This window comes from Lactuca serriola, chromosome 9 (assembly GCF_051521515.1).
Source record: "Lactuca serriola cultivar US96UC23 chromosome 9, Lser_US96UC23_V15, whole genome shotgun sequence".
Lineage (NCBI taxonomy): Eukaryota > Viridiplantae > Streptophyta > Magnoliopsida > Asterales > Asteraceae > Lactuca > Lactuca serriola.
The window spans coordinates 224,215,850-224,235,902 of NC_136416.1; the positions used below are offsets into that span (position 1 = coordinate 224,215,850).

Below are 20,053 nucleotides of genomic sequence, written 5' to 3' on the forward strand. Positions count from 1 at the left end.
TTCCGGGGCGGAGGACATCATGTGTAGCATCACAACCAATGAATAACAGCAATCATAGCAACACAACCACTACAGTGAATACTTAAATAAAAATGTTTACATCAGTTGAAACTCTCTCTGAAACTTTGTTTGAATTACATTCGATAGCTTTGTATAGTATAAACATAAAACTCTTATTTCTCCAATTCCTTGAAAATCCAGCAAGTATCTGTCTACTGATTTCCTAGAATACAAGCAGTTTGAAAGAGTATCAGCATAAAGCTGGTGAGTTCATAAGCGGTGGTTTGTAGTGAAAATCGTTGATGAGTTCGTAAAAGGTCTGTATAGTTCCAAGAAAATTCGATATTTTGTTTAGTGAAAATGTAGTGTTCTCAATTCTATATAAAACTGTGAATGTTTGTCACTGAAAACTGTAGTGATGTGCGAAATTACTACTTGATGTCACTAGCTAATGCTAATCATGATGTAATAGTATTTCGTGCGTGCAACCATTGTATGTTCGTTTCTATTTGAAAACCCTGAAGGTTCTCCAGTTGTAGTGTCTATTAGTTCTATTTAGTGTAAATAAAAATGTTGAAGAGTGTCAAGTTGTAAACTAAAGATGATTTATACATATTGTGAGTCGTATAACCATGCTTGATATGACTAGAGACCTTTCCAACATTCTTCAGGCGTCGAGTTAAATGAAATTTGTCACCCTAGGCATGCCCGCCCAACTGTAGCTAGCAGTTCGGGTGTGAGATTGTCAGTCCCGAATAGATCTATTCACAAATCTCACGCTCTCCCTCCAGGAGACTCTGGTTATACTATGGTAGGATTTACACACCTAGGGGTACAGTAGTGAAGTAGCACCACACAATATCATACAATCTAGTTTACATGTAGTGTAGTAGCGTTCTACCGTAGTGAAAATCCGTAGGTATACCGTATATAGTGATAATTACAGTTATGAATACCATGATAAAGTAGTGATGTAAAATGTAAACGGTTTCTGTCTTAGCGCATATGTTTAGTAGTGAAAGTTTATGTACTTGTTATGCTTAGAAAAATCCCAAACTATACCGATTATAGTTTGCATGTATAGTGAATAGCGTGTCTGGAAAACTATGCAATTTTAGTGAAAACGTCCCTTATGCTCAACACAATACAAAAGTATGAGATTTGCATAAGTTTTATGTATATTCTTGAAAACATTTATGTTTGGCTTGTATTCTCCCCCTGAAAACATTAAAAATACAGAAAATGTAGGGGTATGAACTCACAGTTGTTGCATAAAATCGTTGACTGAAATGAAGATCCTCGAGTTGTTGCACGTGACACTTAACGGAATCCTATTATCAAATAAATACATATATGTACCTAAATTAGCGATTTCGTTAGATAAAGTGTCAGAAGAACACTTGTGTTCGGTTGAGGAATGTTACTGGGACTGATCGAATCGATGAAAATGGGATTTCAGCCAAAAGCACCACTTAAAAGGTGTTTACGGCCGTAAACAAGGGTTTACGTTCTGAAGGCTTGGTGAGTTTACGGTCGTAAACTCAAGAACATAGTTTACGGTCTTTGAAGGTTTGGTGAGTTTACGGTCGTAAACTCAAGAACAGAGTTTACGGTCTTTGAAGGCTTGGTGAGTTTACGATCGTAAACTCAAGAACAGAGTTTACGGTCTTTGAAGGCGGACCGTAAACTCAAGAACAATGGTGCTGATTTCGAAGAGATAAGTGCTCCAGACGCCCCGAAGTGACTCCAAACGGTGTTTCTCGATGTTTCCCGAAGCTTGAAGGTGTTTTTAGGTGTTTACGGTCAAGGTTCTTAGAGAGAGAATGAGAGAGTTTTCTGCCAGAAATATTCAAATGAAGGTGGAGGTCTCGTATTTATAGGTGTTTTGTGGTCGGTGGCGGGGGGTCCACTCTTTACTGGCCGTAAACGGATATACGGCCATAAACGAGTTTACGGTCGTAAACGAGTTTACGGCTGTAAACTCACTTAGGCCGGAATTGATTGATTTTCTTCGAAATATTCGGGTTTCCGCGCGATTTTTGGCTCCGACTCGTAAATAATTTAATTACGTATAACTAGGTTATTGTCTAAACCAAGAAGTTTGACGGAAAAGTTAATGAATTCGAAATTTTATTAACGGAAATCGAGTAACGGAAACAGACAAAGTTTCAGGTTGTCACATCTAACTTGGTCCAAAGCAAAGGCCCATCTCAATAATTGAAAAGGGCGAAAACCTAAATGGCGACCCAAGGCCCAATATGGCCCAATCTTCCATATTTGGCCCAAACCCATCATGGGCCTAAAATCCAAAGAGTCCAAGACAATATCCAAAAGCCCAAGTCAGATTTCTAATGGCCCAACAAGGCCCAAATGAGGAAAACCCAACCTATGGCCCAAACCGAGAATGCAAGCCCAAAAAGCCCATATGCTGAGTACGCAAGACGTACTCAGCTTGTACGCTTAGCATATACCTTCTGGGGCTAGTATACACAACATACCAGCTTGGTACGCTCAGCGTACTCCCAGTCTTGCCACCCCACTCCAGTAAGCACTTAATCCATTGAGACTTCAAGCCAAACTCTCATATCTGATTCTATAAGACCACTTATCACGTAAAGTTGGCAACTTTACAAACATGTACAGCTTAATGGGGATCAAGAGCTCAAAAAGAGCTTAACAAAGGTCTTAACAAGTGCATGGTTCAAGATACACCATAAAGCTTGCATTTTTATGAACTTGGGGGCTAAAAGGAGCTAAGATCTAGCATCCATAGCCTATGGAGTAGATCAAAAGCTCTCCTTTAATACAAATGACTCAAAAGATGCATAAATGATCCAAGAACTAGATCTAGCATAGAAGAGTACAGATGTGTAAGCTTTTTACCTCAAAAAGCTTGCAAATGATGAGCTAACACCAGATCTTCAAGCTCAAGACACCTCTCCAAGTGATCCTCTTCTTCTCCTCCTTGACAAACCACCAACAAACACTCTTTAAGGCTCAAAACTCACAAAATCACACTATGGTTTCGGTTTCAGGACAAAGGAAGGTGGAGGCTTGCTAGACATAACCAAATGAGGCTATCATAAGGTTAAATAGGGTGCAAGCCCTAAAAATTAGGGTTTCACTTAGGCTTACATTCTTCATGCGTACGTGGATGCAATACGCGATCAAGACCTCAGGCTAGTATGCTAACTCAAGACCTCGGGATAGTGCGCTAAGTGTACCACCTAGTACGCCATGCGTACTAGCTTAAGGATCAAAATGCAAAGGTTTTGATAAAGAGGGTTAAATGCAAAACTTACCAAACTTGAGTGTTACGGTTGACCAAAATAGTCTTAATGAAAAAGGTTCTTAGATGGTTCTTAACCCTTAGGGGTTCTCGTTTGATCTTTTCTCTATATTTAAAGTATTAAGATCGTATGTAAATTATAAAGTAAATTATAAAGACACCAAATAAAATTTAAAAGTTGTAAATGATATAATTATAATACATTAGATAAGTTAAAAAATTATTATTGAAACGTTATGATACAAACATGATAAATTGGTTTTCTACAAAAAGAAACAAAAAAATGGGATTGAGAACAACCCCATTAAGCCAATAGCAAGGGTAATCGGGTAAAAACGTGGAATTATATATGCATAGACACACAAAGCCTACCGTATGAGCCAAAATATGAAAATCCAGGTTCTCTTTTTACAATTCCAACAACTAATATATCAACAAATCAATCACACACTCCCAATCTATTTATTGGAATGGCGCAACGAAAACTTTGGATCTCCTCAACTCTCTACACACAAGATCTAACATCGCCAAGAAATCTCTCACAATCACAAAGATCCGAAGTGGATTCACCTCATCTTTACTCATATTCCCATGGCCATGGAAATACTCCGTAATCTCCTTCACAAGTTGTAAACTTCTCCGTTCATCTCCCTCCAATTCCTCAAGACGTTTTTCAGCATAATTCAAGAAAGATCTCATACATTCCACAAAACTACCACTACTACAAGAAGTTTTTCCATCAACCGACAAATCTTCATTCACCAATCTACGCAAACGACCCATTCCTTGTGATAGATTTGAAACCGAGCTTGCAATGACATCGAAATCTATGGTGGCTGTTTTCTTGACGTTGCATAGTTCGGTACTAAGGCCGGAGACAAGTTCTAGACCCATGTTTCGGTAGTCTTCTTCTCGATCTTGGAATTGGATATTTTTTCGTTTGTTGGTTTTTTGATTGATTTTCCCGATAATGCTTTCGGAAACTCGGATGCCTTCTGAACGGATAATTTCTTGGACTACAAAGTGAAGTAACGTTGTTTTGCCATCTGTCCCTTTAACATCAGCAAGCTTAAGCAACGCGTCCAACTTAAACGCTTTTGCCCCTCCCCTTATTGTGCCTACATTCATTCGGTTCCCGGTTTTTAACACTGCTTCTAGAAGTTTTGAGAATAGCCGACTTGATCGAAGTTCTTTGCATGCTTCCTGTTACAACACGTGATGAGTATGATTGAATTGTCAACTGACGGATTTAGAGTTTAATGTCTGATTGAATTGTTAACAAAAAATGATATTTATTCTATAAAAATGAAACTAACTGATGCCATGTATAATGACAAAAGATATCAATAGTGGGGGAATCCTCTCTAATAAATGAAGGTTTTTTTTGCCACATGTCACACTCTCATTCAATTTGTCAAATGTCATTTTTTGGTTATTTTTAATTAATTTTTTCTCCACATGTAATTTTATGAGTTTTCATATTTTATTAAATTCCACATAATCTTTTAATGTAATAATTACAATAAATGTAGTAATAAATGAATATCTATTTTATTAATTAACTTACCTTCTAATTTTAAAATTACCAAATTAAAACTCATTAATTTATTTTGTTAATTTATTCAAATTATTTTTTTTACATTTAAAATATATAAAAAAAAAACATTTCAATTTTAATAATTCATTATATTTCTTATTTTCTTATAAATTTGAAGTTCTCAAATATTTATACTTTTATATCTAACTTTTTTTTTTTTTTTCTAAATTAACCCATCTAATACATGGGTCTCACAACTAGTCTATTATAATAAATGAAGGTTTTTTTTGCTACTTGTCCTCTTCTCATTCATTTGGACACATGGCATTTTCTAGAATTTTTAAATTTTCTATTTTCCACTTGTCATTTTATTGTATTTTTCATTTTATTAAATTAAAATTTCACATTTAATGTGTAAGGTAATATATATGTAAAGTATTTATTAGAAAAAGTTTATATATGTAATGTATTCAATACATTAAAGTCTCATTAATTTTAATAATTCAAATTTTTCTCATTTTTCTTATAAATTCAAACTTTTCAAATTGTTAAAATTTTATATTTATTTTTTTTAATTAAACTCATGTAATACATGGGTCTCACACCTAGTGTTTTCAATAAAATAGCAATTCTTTATACGTTTTTCACACATACCCATGCTTTTCACAATAGGTCAAGAGCGAAATCTATATTTGCTATGGAATTTGTTTCTTGTATTGTTCCCACAAAGAAAAAATATACAAAAATGTTATTTTTAACGCGGAAATTTAATTCTTTATAATTTTTTTTTGTTTTGTTTTGGGGCTCTTTTAAAAGCATTTTCACGGAAAAATAAGTTTTATATTGTAAATATAGTGTTAGGTTGAGAGAGATTTTCAAGAAAAAATCTGGTGTAAGATGAGAAAAAATCTGGTGTAAGATGAGAAAAAATCTGGTGTAAGATAATGGGACAGTTTTGCAGGGTCCCCAAAAAATTAGTGAGACGTGTTGAAAGTAATTTTCAATTTTGTGACTATTTTGTCAAATGTCGGTTACTTAAATGGTTATATTTATATGTCATTAAAATGTTGTATCAAAATAAGTTTCGATTCAATTTTTGATTTCAATTTAAAACGAAAGGTAAAAATCTTAATGTCCAAGTGCAAAGAAGGTGATGCATGAGCCTATGACATTGACTTCATCACTTTTCTTATGCATTCTCACCTCCTTTTATCACAAGGACACCTATGAAGGACACGTACTCCTAGTTTGAAAACAAGAAAATACTATTGTACCTCTAGCATAGAGAAGGTCTTTCGGAGATGAGTCACTTCATCTTCGAACATTTCTCGATAAAGCAATGCCTCGATTCTTGGGAAGGCATATGGTATAGTAAGGATCGATGCAACAAATGTCTCAGCTGAACCTAAGTCGCCTTTGTAGCCTATGAGTTTAGCCTCTTCTTCCTTTGTAGGTTCCATCTTTGTTAGTACTTCTAGTTGTTGTAAATTCAATCCATTTCCTAATATCAAAAAACAACCAATTAGATATAAATAACCATGTAAAAAGTAATTTCAAGAAAATTGATATCTTATCATCCAATTTTGATTATGAATATTTTTAGCAAAGAAATTATATTTTTTTGCAACTATCCATGAGTTGATCCATATTGCTCCATCCCTTAGAGCATTATATGAGATGTAAATCAACTGTATTGTACACTTATATTACAGCTGCTCCGAGACTTGAACTCACGATGCTTGTATTTTGTACATTCATATTGCAGCTGTTGAGACTTGAACTCAGGACGCATGTATTTTGTACGTTCATATTGCAGCTGTGGAGACTTGAACCCACAATCTCTGCTTTTTGCAATTATACCACCCTTGTGTGGGACCATTTTGATTATTGATTATTTATAAAGTGAATAATCATTTTCAAACACCCACTAATTGTAATATATTGTGATGGATGTTTACCTTGTATGAGGGTACGACATATTTGTTCGGAAGTGGCGTTGAGAGCTTTCAAGAGAATGGTTAGATTTTGAAGTCTTTTGGGCTCGAGAACGTGTTTGCTAGGAGATGGGCTTTTGCTTTTGGATTCTTCGTTAGGATTGTGTAGATTGTAACTGAAGAGCGACTCGATCATTTCCTCATCAAACCTGTTTCTTATTTTATTAATTCGAGTAGAAAGATTTAAAAATTAGTTGAAAAACAAAACTTGAATTGCTTACTCAAATGAGCTTGATCTGAGCTTGTCCCACACCATGGAACGATCGGGTGCAGCTCGTACTTTATCCCAATGTAGCGGTTTCAATTTAGGAAGTGGGGTTCCATCTTTACCCATGGGTGTCGACTGAGATGGTAGTGGTGGTGGTGGCAATGGTGGTGGGTTTCCTTTAAGAAATGGTGGTGGCAGTGGTGCCGGTGGTGGCAATGGTGGCGGAGGAGGAGGAGGAGGAGTTTGGCTTGATTCTGAGAAAGAAACTGTTTTCTTTGGAGGAGTAAATGTTGTTAATGTGTTGTTGGTGGAAGAGGATGAAGAACTGCGTGGTGGTGGTGGTGGTGGCGGTGGTGGAGGTGGCGGTGGAGGAGTTGGTGGTGGTGGGGATGAAATTGGTGGTTCCAATGTGTCGGAACCGACTGAAGCATCGGAAATTCGATGTGAATTGCAAAAAGAATGGAAAGATTCATCATCTGACGAATGAGATTCCACTTGAATTATCTCTTCACCAATCGGAGAACCAAAAAAAACTTGTTCATCCTCTTCATCAAATTTCAGTGATTCGATTGAGGCGACAGCACCACCACAAGAATCCAAATTTTCTGAATTTGATAATCTTTTCATCTGGAAAACATCTCTCTCCTTTCCCTCTTCTTCTTCCACTTCATTGGATCGGGAATCAATTTGTGATTTGAAATTCCGATCATTATTGTCGGAATCTTGTTTTAAGCTCGAAACCGCTGGTGGGTCTAACACACTTCCTAACGATTGAAGGTAAAAGTTATCGGGAACTGGATCAGAAATTACCTTTCTCACATGTTTTGGTGATGATTTCTTTCTCCTCTGTTTCCTCAACTTTCTGCACCCCAAGAACAGACCAATGAGACAGATTATACCTGTAGCGCCACCAGCCGACGCCAGAACAGCCACCAGGACTTTCCGTCTTCTTCCACCGTCACCGCCGTTAGACGGTGGAATAGGCCACCGGTGGGGGAGTGGATGGACATGGTGAACTGGAGGTCGAGCGCCAGCTCGAGCTTGAGAAGGTGACGGCGATGGTGACGGAGATGGTGATGGAGAAGGCGATGGCGATGGTGATGGGTGGAGACCGAAATATGGTTTTTTGTATATCTTTATCCCCATTATAGTTCTGAGCTTTTGCTGTGTCAATGGCGAAACCCCAAGATTTGGGGCATTAAACAATGCACAAACAATGAACGTGGTGAGGAAGAAGAAAATGATGATGGGGATGATCTTACACCCAGAATGCTCCATTTTTCGATGAATCTTGAAAAAACTTTACAATGATTCAAGATATGATTTCACCTTTCTGATGCAATTATAACAGTGAAACTTGCTGGTGGGGGTGGGGGTGAAGAAGAAAGAAGAAGAAGATGAGAAATAGTCTTAAATGCTACTCCAAGGAATCCCTGTGCCATGGCAGTTGAAGGTCGTAGGGGCCTTCTTTATTTCCCCTGTTCGTTCGTTGTCTTCTCATTTCATCTATTCTTTACCCATTAATTCCCAGTTACTATGCGTTTGCCCTTTGCTATTTTGTCCCCAAACCTTCTTAATTATTTATTTATTTAATTGACAAAATTGCAAAAATGGTCACGTGGTATGCAAATTTTTGGGGTTTTAGTCTAACCAGTGACGTTTTTGGTTTCGTAGTCCTTTTGGAGTGGTTTGTATGTGAAAATGGTCCCTCCGAAAATTGAAATGACTATAATACCCTTGGGGTATTTATTTTTCATTTTTCTTTCATTATTCTTAAAATTTAATATTTATTTATTTATTTTAACAATTAAAAAAATAAAAAAGGTCTCACCTCTCTCTCTCTCTCTCTCTCTCTCTCTCTCTCTCTCTCTCTCTCTCTCTCTCTCTCTCTCTCTCTCTCTCTCTCTCTCTCTCAACACCAAAGAACACCTTCATCATCTCAAGAACACATCTTCATAAACTCAAGAACATATTCATGAACTTAAGAATATCTTCCACAACCACCACCCTTTGACCACCGTTCGCCAACACCACCACCCCTTGACCACCGTCTGCCACCACCTTAGTCTGCCACTACCACCGTCTGCCACCTCCATATATGGTTCCACCATTACCCAAAATCCCCTTCCCCTCCATCGTTCACCTCCTCCAACAACCTTTTTCAACCATCTCCGGCAACCGTTCGCCTCTGAACAGGACCATTCTTCACCTCCAACAAACACCACAATTCACCTCCGTCAACACCAACCAATCACAACATCCACCACCATTGTTGAAATCTAATTCTAACCTCAAATCAAAACCAAGAGATTTAACTTCAAATCTAACCTGCAACTCAAATTCTAACTCCAATCTAAGCATGATTACTGAAATTAAAAAGAATCTACCACATGACTTCAAATCCCACCTCGATTTACACGATTAAAACAAGAATAGTCTTGTTGAATCGATTAGAATTTTGAAACCCAGATGATGAAGGTTCAGACCCATATAATTTGAAGGTTGAACCATGAAGTTGATCAAGGAAACACCGTTCCAGGGATACACGACTGAGACCAAATCAATGACTCTTTATCTCCTTACGCAACGCTGCATCATCTGAGTTAGGCCTTAGAGATCAATGACTTCGATATTGACCTTATTTGACTCCTCCACCACCGATGGTTTAGAGATCCAATTGACAGAGGAATTGGACCAAAGACTAAGCTAGACATAAGGTCGAGCACCTGGAGTGCATCTAAAGGATTTCGAACTCTGTAAGTGGTTGGGGACGCACTCGTCTTCATCCTCACAAACATCATCATCATCATTTGTCCCTTCTAATACAACTATGCATAAATCTGTGGGAACCAATGCTTTACCCATTGCTAGCACTTTGCTTTACCCCTTCAGAATGGTTGAAAGAGACCAGATCTCCGATAGCTTCTTCACTCTGAAAAGAGGTTGATGGTGGTCGGAGTTTCCATTTCAGTCGATAATTTTTTAATCTTTGGGTAGGACCTTCGATTTCAGGGCTACCATTTAACCTTATGAAGATGATGAAGGAGATGGAGAGAGGGAAAGAGATTAATTGAAACCTGTGTGAGAGTGAGAGGAGAAGGTTTCCTGAGGAGTTGAAGAACAATATCGACTTTTTTTTTCTTGATCTACGTTTGGTGGAGAGAGAGAGAGAGAGAGAGAGAGAGAGGGAGAGAGAGAGGTGGGACCTTTTTTATATTTTTAATTGTTAAAATAAATAAATAAATATTAAATTTTAAGAATAATGAAAGAAAAATGAAAAATAAATACCCCAAGGGTATTATAGTCATTTCAATTTTCGGAGGGACCATTTTCACATACAAACCACTCCAAAAGGACTACGAAACCAAAAAAGTCACTGTTTGGACTAAAACCCCAAAAATTTGCATACCACAGGGACCATTTTTGCAATTTTGTCTATTTATTTTTTAATAAAAAAATATCAGATCATTACTTTTATCAAAATTTTATAACTAAAGTTAATAACATACACAGGATAATAAATGTATTTTCGTCAATTTATTGACTCGTGTATTTAAACCTTTAGAAAAAAAATGGTATTAGGTAGTTTTGGTCCAAAAAGTTTTATTGCGTATTAATTGTTTAATTTTAGATCTTTTTAATGATTTTGGTTCCTATACACTTGAAATTATTTTTATAACCTTATAATTACTTTTTGCCATTTTTTTTTAATTCTTACAATACTTAAATATTCTAAAGACATTTTAAAATTTAACAATCGTCCTCTCTCTCCTCTACAACACCTATCTCAACCTTTCTTCTTCAAGGTTAATGGAATCAAAGCCCCCAACCCTCATTTGAAACTATCCGTTGGTCCAATGCCCTACATCGCTGGAGTTGTCGACCTCTTTCCCAAACGTCACCGAACCACCGTCGTCATAGATCTAAATTAGATGAACATAAACCCTAGCCATTCTTTATCATCGTCTATGCAATCACTACGGATTCAACAATCTATACCGAAAGAATAACGTCGCTAGGGTTTCAGCAATCTCTGATGATCATCATCAGGTACCATCACCATCCCTGTGGAAAACCCTAGCTAGAGCTTGAACCAAAACTATCACGCCCTAAATTTCAACCCAAATTTTCAATCAAAACTTTAAGTGTTCATTCAAATAACTATAGGATCTTAAAAAATTATCAGAGTATCATTAAAAGTTATCAAGTGCACAAGTCCCCCCATTGATGTGATGCAATCGAGTCGTGCCCCTCCTTTAATATAAGAAAACTTGAAACATGTAAACCACAAATCGTAAGCACAAAGCTTAGGGAGTTTCCCAAAATACCACATACAACACAACACAAAATAAACAACTATAAGTTATCAACAACCCTTGAGACTACCTCAAGTCTCAGTGGACAAACAGCACGTCTGGTGGGTTATCAGCAACCCTTGAGACTAGGAATGGCAATAAGGCGGGTTCGGGGTGGGGCATGGTTTCCCACACCCACCCCGATATCTTTCGGATATCTTATCGGGGTGCCCCATTGGGTTTCGGATTTTCCCGTCGGGATTCGGGTATCTTATCGGGTTTACAACAATTCATAACGAAATCTTTATTCCGTTTTATGGTACCCCCGATATCTTATAAAAAAATACATGTTCTAGCATCGCTTTTAAATTAAAAATATGATGCATCACTTTAATAAAATAAACCGGGCGTTATATTAAAAATTAATTGATTTAAGTTTAGTGTAAATGTGTAATACGTCAAAAAAATGATGATTTACACCAGATTGTTTAAAACTATAAAGATTGTCCACAATAAGTATTTTATATTTTGAATGCGTGCAATTAACATCAAAAGGTTTCGAACATATTATATCTATGTGTGTGTGTATATATATAATCGGGGTGGGTCTGGGCGAGGATAACCTACACTCTACCCCGAACCCGATAAAAAACCCGATAACGACCCGTTACCCGACCCCAAATGATCGGGTTTTGAGATTTTTTTTCCATCCCTACTTGAGACTACCCGAAATCTCAGTGGGCAAACAACACGCCCTGTGGGTTGTCAGCAACCCTAAAGACTACTCAAAGTCTCAGCATACACAATATCACATATAATAGTAACAACAAATAAGACCCAGTTGGTCAACAAACATATATATATATATATATATATATATATATATATATATATATATATATATATATATATATATATATATATGTACAGGCTCATACAAACATGCAAGAGTCACAAAAAAAGCTAGCATCCTACATACATAATTTAGTAGGCCGACATTGGTGCCTTTAACCCACTAGCACAGTGAGAAAACTCACCTGAATCGAAGAAATTTAAAACACTGCGATACGATCCCTTTTTGCACTCCCTACACCCACAAATTGTCACACCCCCAAACCAAGGATGGCGGAAACGTCCGGGGGTGGAGGACATCATGTAAAATGTCACAACAACGAGTATAATAGTGCTCAAAGTAAATACAACCGTCATAAATATAGTTGAAAAGGTTACACCATAGTATATGTTTACATGTTTCAAAATCAATTATATTATGATGACAAAATAAACTGTTTGACGATTTAACGTCCCATCCTCAAAGTGCTGATGTTTTTCTGTTTCACTGATTTCCTGAGAATACAAGTAGTTTTGAAAAGTGTCAACAATTAAGTTGGTGAGTTCATAAGAGTTTTGTTTGAGAAATAAATCGTTTTCCTTGAAAAAGCGACAGAGTATGTTTCCAGAAAATCCAATATTTTCTTAATTAAGTGTGTAATGAAAACTCCTATGTTATGCGATAATGAACCCTAGAAATACCTGTAGGTTCCTTCTATAATCACCCAACGTATATAAGTTATATAAATTTAAATTAAATAAACCGTTGAATATAGTCTGCCCTAGGTCCACAACCAAACAAGGAACATGAGATAAGGCGGGCCCACCAATTCTAAGTCGATTGGGACTGAATTCTTATATAACTCTAGCATATACACTTAGCAATTATAGTTGAAGCCTAACAATTGTAGATGGAATGTAGTTTTAATAGAAATATGTTTCCAAACAAAATCTGATATTTTCCTTAAAGGGTGAATCGTAAGTTTCTATATTAATAAATAGTGCATCATAGAATTTCCTATAGTCTCCTTCTATAATGTCTAAGTGTATATAAGTTATATAAAATTTAAGTTAAATAGACCGTCGAATGTAATGGGTCTGCCGTAGGCCCACAACCAGACAAGGAACAGGAAATAAAGCGGACCCACCAATTCTAAGTCGATCATGACTAAATTCTATATAACTCTAGCATATACACTTAGCAATTATAGCTGAAGCCTAACAATTCTAGACGTAATGTAGTTATAATAGAAATATGTTTCCAAAGAAAATCTGATATTTTCCTTAAAGGGTGAATCGTAAGTTTCTATATTAATAAATAGTGCATCCTAGAATTTCCTATAGTCTCCTTCTATAATTTCTAAGTGTATATAAGTTATATAAAATTTAAGTTAAATAGACCGTCGAATGTAATGGGTCTGCCGTAGGCCCACAACCAAACAAGGAACACGAAATAAAACGGACCCACCAATTCTAAGTCGATCATGACTAAATTCTATATAACTCTAGCATATACACTTAGTAATTATGGCTGAAAACTAACAAATCTAGATAGAATGTAGTCTTAAAAACCAAAGACTGAGACTATGCTTATCATAATTCATCAAGTAGTGGTAGTGGACATAAACTATACATATCATAATTCACCAAATAATGGTAGTGATAGTGATCATGAATTATGCATATTATAGTTTATCAAATAGTGGTAGTGGTTATAAACTATACATATCATAATTCACCAAATAGTGGTAGTGATAGTGATCATGAATTATGCATATTATAGTTTATCAAATAGTGGTAGTGGTAGTGAACATAAACTATACATATCATAATTCACCAAATAGTGGTAGTGATAGTGAACATGAATTATGCATATTATAGTTTATCAAATAGTGGCAGTGGCAGTGAACATAAACTATACCGATTATAGTTCTAGCATGTTTGTTTGTGATGTATAAGGACCCTTGCCTATGTAATTCAAATGTATAGCAAAAATATAACTATGTGTTATCATGCCTTATTTTTGTACTAATGGTAATAATGGAGATTCTTACAATTCAATGAGTATTTTCTATTATATAATTATACCACAACAAGAAACACATGTAAAATATGAAATCTTCAAAGATTAACACTTTGCTCAACAAGTTACAAAGTGTGATGAAAGTTATAAGTTGTTATCTAGATTTTTACCTTTCTACACTTTTTTAGAAAAATCATACGAAGACAAAAACTGATTCCGCAAATTCTAAGAGTCCAAAAAATGTGTCTAGTTTATTCATGATTTTTATTATGATTTTTAGAAATCTTTAACTTGTGTTAAAATGTTCATATTCACAGACTGGTCCGAACTCATTTCTGAAATGATAGGCGGTTTTGTAAAAATCACCATAAATCGTAGAAAAAATCGTATGGAGATGTGCAAGTAGTAATTTTAAAGGTATGAACCTGAACTATTTGCATATTAAAAAGTTTTGAAAGATATTAATTTTAAGGTAGTGAAAACAGTCTGTGAATAAGACTCAACTTTTCTGATGAAAGCTATTATATGAGTTTAGTTAAGTTTTTGGTGTTTTAACTTGTATTCCCCCCCCCCCCCTCTTAAAAATTAAGAAAAATATGAAAAGATAGGGTATGAACTCACCTTGAGTGATTTCAGTAGATGGATAATGGAGAAAGGTAGTGTTCAACTCAAGAACACTAAGAAGATGCCTTGAAGGTTCGAAGATCTAACATGAATGTGATGATGTTTGTGTAAAATATATATGATTTGAGTAGAAGGGAGTGAAATAATTATATGGAGGATGAATATACTTACCAAAAGTGGAAGAGAAGCTTGGAAGAAGGCCCTTAAATCTTGAATTTTAGTGAGAGAATTGAGAGAGAAAATGTGTTTGATCTTTGGTGGAAGAATGAGAAAATGAGAGAGAGTGTTAGGAGAGAGGATAGATTTAAGCCTTAAACAAGGAATGGGGTTGGGAAATGATGGGAAAAGGACCATGAATGACCAGGTATGGTGGGGGGGTGTGGGCTGGTCATGGAGTGGGTGTGGGTGGTTGCTTGTGTCATAAACTAAAGTAAAGTCAACACTCCGCCTCAAGTACTTCACCCACTCTTCTTGGATAAGATTTACACTAAAAAACGTGATTATTCATGAAGTAAGGGGTTTTATATGTTAAAATATGATTTTGGGTGAAAACCCCACGTTAAAATAATTAAAATCGGGCTTAGAACGCAAAACTAGTCGAAAACCGGGAAGAAAAAGGCTTCCTGCGAAGTTGCTCGGATAGGGCCGAAGTTCGGTCCCCCAGCAGCAAGGGCCGAAGGCGAAGGCAGGGAGGAAGCGAAGGCAAAGTTCGGGTTCGGGTCAGTAACTTCGGGTTCGGTTCTTAGTAGGCTTCGGGTTCGGTTCAAGCCACTTCAGTTCATCAAGCTCGATTCGGTTCTTCATGGTTTCGGTCCGAGAGGCTTCGCTTCCTAAAGGGAGGCTTCAGTCTATTAAGGTTGTTTTACCAAATATCCCGTTTCAAGCGGTTTTTGACATGGTTAAGGGTCGGGATGACCCGAAAGATTATAAAAAGTTAAAGGAACTCTTGAGAGAGATTTGGGCGAGATTTGACATTCTTGGAGAGATTTCTCATACAGAGAGAGATTTGGGAGATATTTCACATTCTTGGAGAGATTTCTCCTACTTAGAGAGTTTTAGGAGAGTTAGAGTGAAAGAGATTGGGAGAGACTTCTTTTGTGACCTTTTTGAGTGTTTGGCTCTGTAACGCAAGGTTTGTAAACCTCGTTAAGTGTTGTTATGATTGTTATATGCCCTTGAGGGTTAAGGAATAATGTTTTATCGAGTAGAGTCATCACTTACCCTGATTAGGGTTTAGAATTTCCGAACACATGAAAACTCTAAGTGATAATTTGTATGAGGATTGCGAGTTGTACAATAAGAAACATAATGGAAACCCTAATGTACAAGAGTTAGATGAGTTGACCGGCTTGACTCGTTGACTTTAGTTGACTTTGACTTCGCCAAAAATTGACGGTTGTCACACAAATCCACTAACACCAGAACCAGATGAAATCTTAATTAATAGCCTAAAACCCTCAAGTTTGACCCAAGGTCAAACTTAGTCAAAAGTCAACGGTCAACGAAAGTCAAAGTTAACAAGTCAACTTCAAGATGAGTATGCCTAGCATACTCAGCTCGTACACATGGCATACTCACCATCCAGAATCGAGACCCCATACGAGTATGCGCAACATACTCAAAGGTACACCCAACGTACTCGGTTAGATGCCACTTTTCCATTAAGTGCTTAATCTTTTAATCCCTTTCATCCAACACTTAGGTGTAGTCCCACAACATCATTCTAAGTCATAAATTATCCACTTTTATGACTTTCCATGTCTAGAAAAGGTCCAAAAGCCAAAACCTTAACTTATTAATCCATTAAGACATCATGACACTTTCATGGAAGGAATAAAAGGATCAAGATCACATTTTTATGGATCCTAATAGCTCCATAATGGATAAAGTTTCCAACTTTATCCATTAGAATGGCCCAAACCACCAAGATCTAGCCTTTAAATATCAAAGGGACAAAAAGTGCATCTTTTTCAACTTAATCCATTAAGTCCAAGTCTCCAACCTTCAAATCTGAATCACAATGATGTTTAGATGGATAAATTTTCCAAATTTATCCATAAAAAGGTCACAAAAATTCAAGATCTAAAATTTACGCACTAAAATGACCAAAATCTCATAACATACAAAACTAGCTAGATCTAACAAATGCATTATTAAGATTCAAAGTTTATACCTATAGAAGAGAGATCAAGGTGAAAAAGGTTCGGATCTACAAGCTCCAATGCAACCAACACATATCCAAGGAGTTCCTTCTTCTCCAAGGAGCACCATGCACACTCCAAAGCAATAAAAAATACATTCTTTTAGCTCACAAGGCTCAAACTAGGGTTAGGGTTTCATGAAAGAGTGTTAGAGAGGTGGAGGCTGAGAATAGAATGGGTTTGGGGAAGTTAAGGTGCTTAAATAGGGCTCAAACCACGAAAATAGTGTTTAAGCACCGATCACGTACGTCTAGCTTACTATAGGTACGCCCAACGTACTTAGGGATGCCCTAGTACGCCCAGCTTACGCGGTGTAACCCAAAATAGTCCAAATTTCAAACGGTCATAACTTCTTCGTTTCAACTCCGACTTCGACTATCTTTATATCGACGAAAAGGTATTGAGGAGCTCTACAACCTTATCTAATTACTTTTGACTTAAAACACATCGAATTAAAATCCATAATTCATAAAAGAAGTATGAATAACTACTTTTGCCATTTTCCTCTTTGACATAAAAGCACAAACCGAACTCTTGGATCACACAATATACATTACCCACATCGGAATGGGTCTAAACCTCTCTTCCAAAAGCCCGAAGCCTGTTGATACTTGCTCTTAGGGTCACAACCCCGAATTATGAAACGACTCGAAACAGAGTGTTACAAAAACCCTCATCCATATGAGAAACGTGGTGGCTCTACGGTTTTAGAAAATCAAAAGGGTGGAAACACTAGGAGATATAAAAACGATGAAGAAGGTGGTGGTGGCGGTCGGAAATCCTCGTCGTTGAAAGACAATGGGCAACGCCAATGAAGGAGGCTTGGGTAGGTGATGATGTCGGTGAGGTTTCTTCCGTGGAAAATCCCATTTTTCAGCTTTCCATGGTAGATCTCATTTTTCCGAAGGCCGCCCTACGCTTTTCTTCCATGACGGGTGGTGGTGTCCGACATGTGTGACAAGTGGTTGTGTCCGACAAGTGGTGGTGTCCGACAACAACGGTGGTAGTCCTGTGATTGCAGTGGTCAGAGAGAGTGAGAGAGAGAGAGAGAGAGAGAGTTGGGATAAATTTCTCTAAGAGTAAGCCGTAAGGGTGCTGGTGGAGGAGGGGTGGGTTGGGTATGATTATTTTTGGATTTTTAATTAAAATTAATAGAAATTAATTAAAAGAATTTAAAAATGAAATATCTAAGGGCAAATTCATCATTTTAAGTTAGGAATGGACCAAACCACAAAAAATGCTAACCATGGGGACTAAAACCACATAAGGTATTCAAAATTGAACCAATGATGCACTACCAATTTTTTTGGACCAAAACCACATAATTTTGACAACCATAAAGTCCATTTTTGCAATTTTTTCTAAATCTCTTGCAGATGATCAACAATATAACTTGTTATTTAATTATTTAAATATTTTTTATTTCCCTTAAATAATTATATTTTTGAATAATATTTTTATCCCTATAATTTTTTACATAGAAATGATCAAAATAGGTTGTATATTGTTAGTTTCTTAAAACATATCACCTCTAAGTTTGTTTTAACTCCAATCTATACATCAAATTAAAATTTGAACAACACATTTGGGTTTGCTCAAGATAACGAGCTGTAGGAATGTGTGTGCATTTTGATTAGTCTCTAAACATTTTAAAAGTATTGATTTTAAGCTTAATTGTCGTTTGTCAAAAATATATAACATCTATACCATGATATTTTAGATATTACATACTTATATATTATAGATTTGTAAATAAGAAATTTATAACTATGCAAACTCAAATTACATAAAACTTTATAAAAATTAAATATTATGTCAGATAACATGAGTAACATCCCGAGATTTTGGAGGTGTTTCCGAACCCTCCTCTATCATTACCTTGTCATTTATAGTCCTTGGGGTTGGAAGTGTAGAGTCAAGATAAGTTTAAGGGCTAAAGTTGCAACATTTGGGCCAAGAAGAAGTACGTTGCGCATACATAAGTGTACGCTAAGTGTATTAAGGTCCGCCTTAGTATGCTGGGCGTACGAATGTCAGGATGAAACCCTAATATTTAGGGTTTGGAAGCTATATAAACATCCTTATGGCTCATTTTCTCTCATCATTCTCAGTATCCATCTTTCAGAAACATACCAAACCCTAGCCTGGTGTGTGAGTGTGAGTTAGTGTGTGTTTTGAAGCTCTTAAAGGATAAGTCATTGCACCAAGTAGTTGGAGAAGGAAGGCCAGCTTGTAGATTTGAAGTTCTCTTGTGCTTTTGGAATTCCAGAAGGTAAAAAGCTTCTAGCTTGACATCTATTTTGAGTAGATCTTGTGTTATTTAGGTTCTTGGCACATTTCTTGTCCCAAAAACCCCCAATATGGTGCATGATGCTTCTTGGCCATAATAAGTTGTCCTTCCAGATGCTAAAAAGGGTCCGAAGTGATAAAAATGAGCTGCCATTAGCTGAATGTGTCCCATTCATGGAATAAGAAGGTCTTAATGCATTAAGACCAAGTATTAAGAGTTTTATGGACATCCAAAGTGATAAAGTTCATAAATTTATGGGTCCTAGGCACGTTAGGCCTCTGGATCTGAAGTTTGGGATTAAGTGCTTAAGCTAATAAGCACTTAATAAGATTTTGGAAAGACACTGCGTACGCCCGGCATAAATCTAGTACACTCAACATACTGGGTCAACCACCCCGATGGTGGTTAACATCTGAGCAAGTACGCCCCACGTACTAGAGGAGTACACCCCGCGTACGTCCTCTGTTGGGCCTTGACATTTGGGCTTCGAGTTTTGGACAGTTTATGGGCTATTTGGGTTTGGGCCTTTACTGGACTTCATGAATATAATGTTTGGGCCAAGTTTTGATAATGGATCTTGGGATTAGGCCCAATTAGGGAGTTGGGCCCAATTTGGTCAATTGGGCCAATAATGGGCTTTATAAATGGACTTTCAAGTTACGAACTTGGTATTGGGTTTTGGCCCAATAAAGAGGATGGACTTAATAAGTGATGTGGACACTTAGTCAATAAGGTTATTTTGGGTATTAACTTAGTATTTA

At 36.6% G+C, this 20,053-nt stretch overlaps 1 protein-coding gene across 1 annotated transcript; it reads right to left on the reverse strand.

The window, feature by feature from the left end:
• Positions 1-3,611: 3,611 nt before the first annotated feature.
• LOC145073247 (Actin-binding FH2 (formin homology 2) family protein) lies at positions 3,612-8,562 on the reverse strand. The gene is made up of 4 exons (XM_079019801.1): positions 7,042-8,562; positions 6,785-6,969; positions 6,101-6,327; positions 3,612-4,492 (listed from the first exon to the last, which is right to left on the reverse strand). Exons 1-4 carry the CDS (start codon positions 8,304-8,306, stop codon positions 3,752-3,754), a joined length of 2,418 nt encoding a protein of 805 aa, XP_078875927.1. The 5' UTR covers positions 8,307-8,562; the 3' UTR covers positions 3,612-3,751.
• Positions 8,563-20,053: the final 11,491 nt, after the last annotated feature.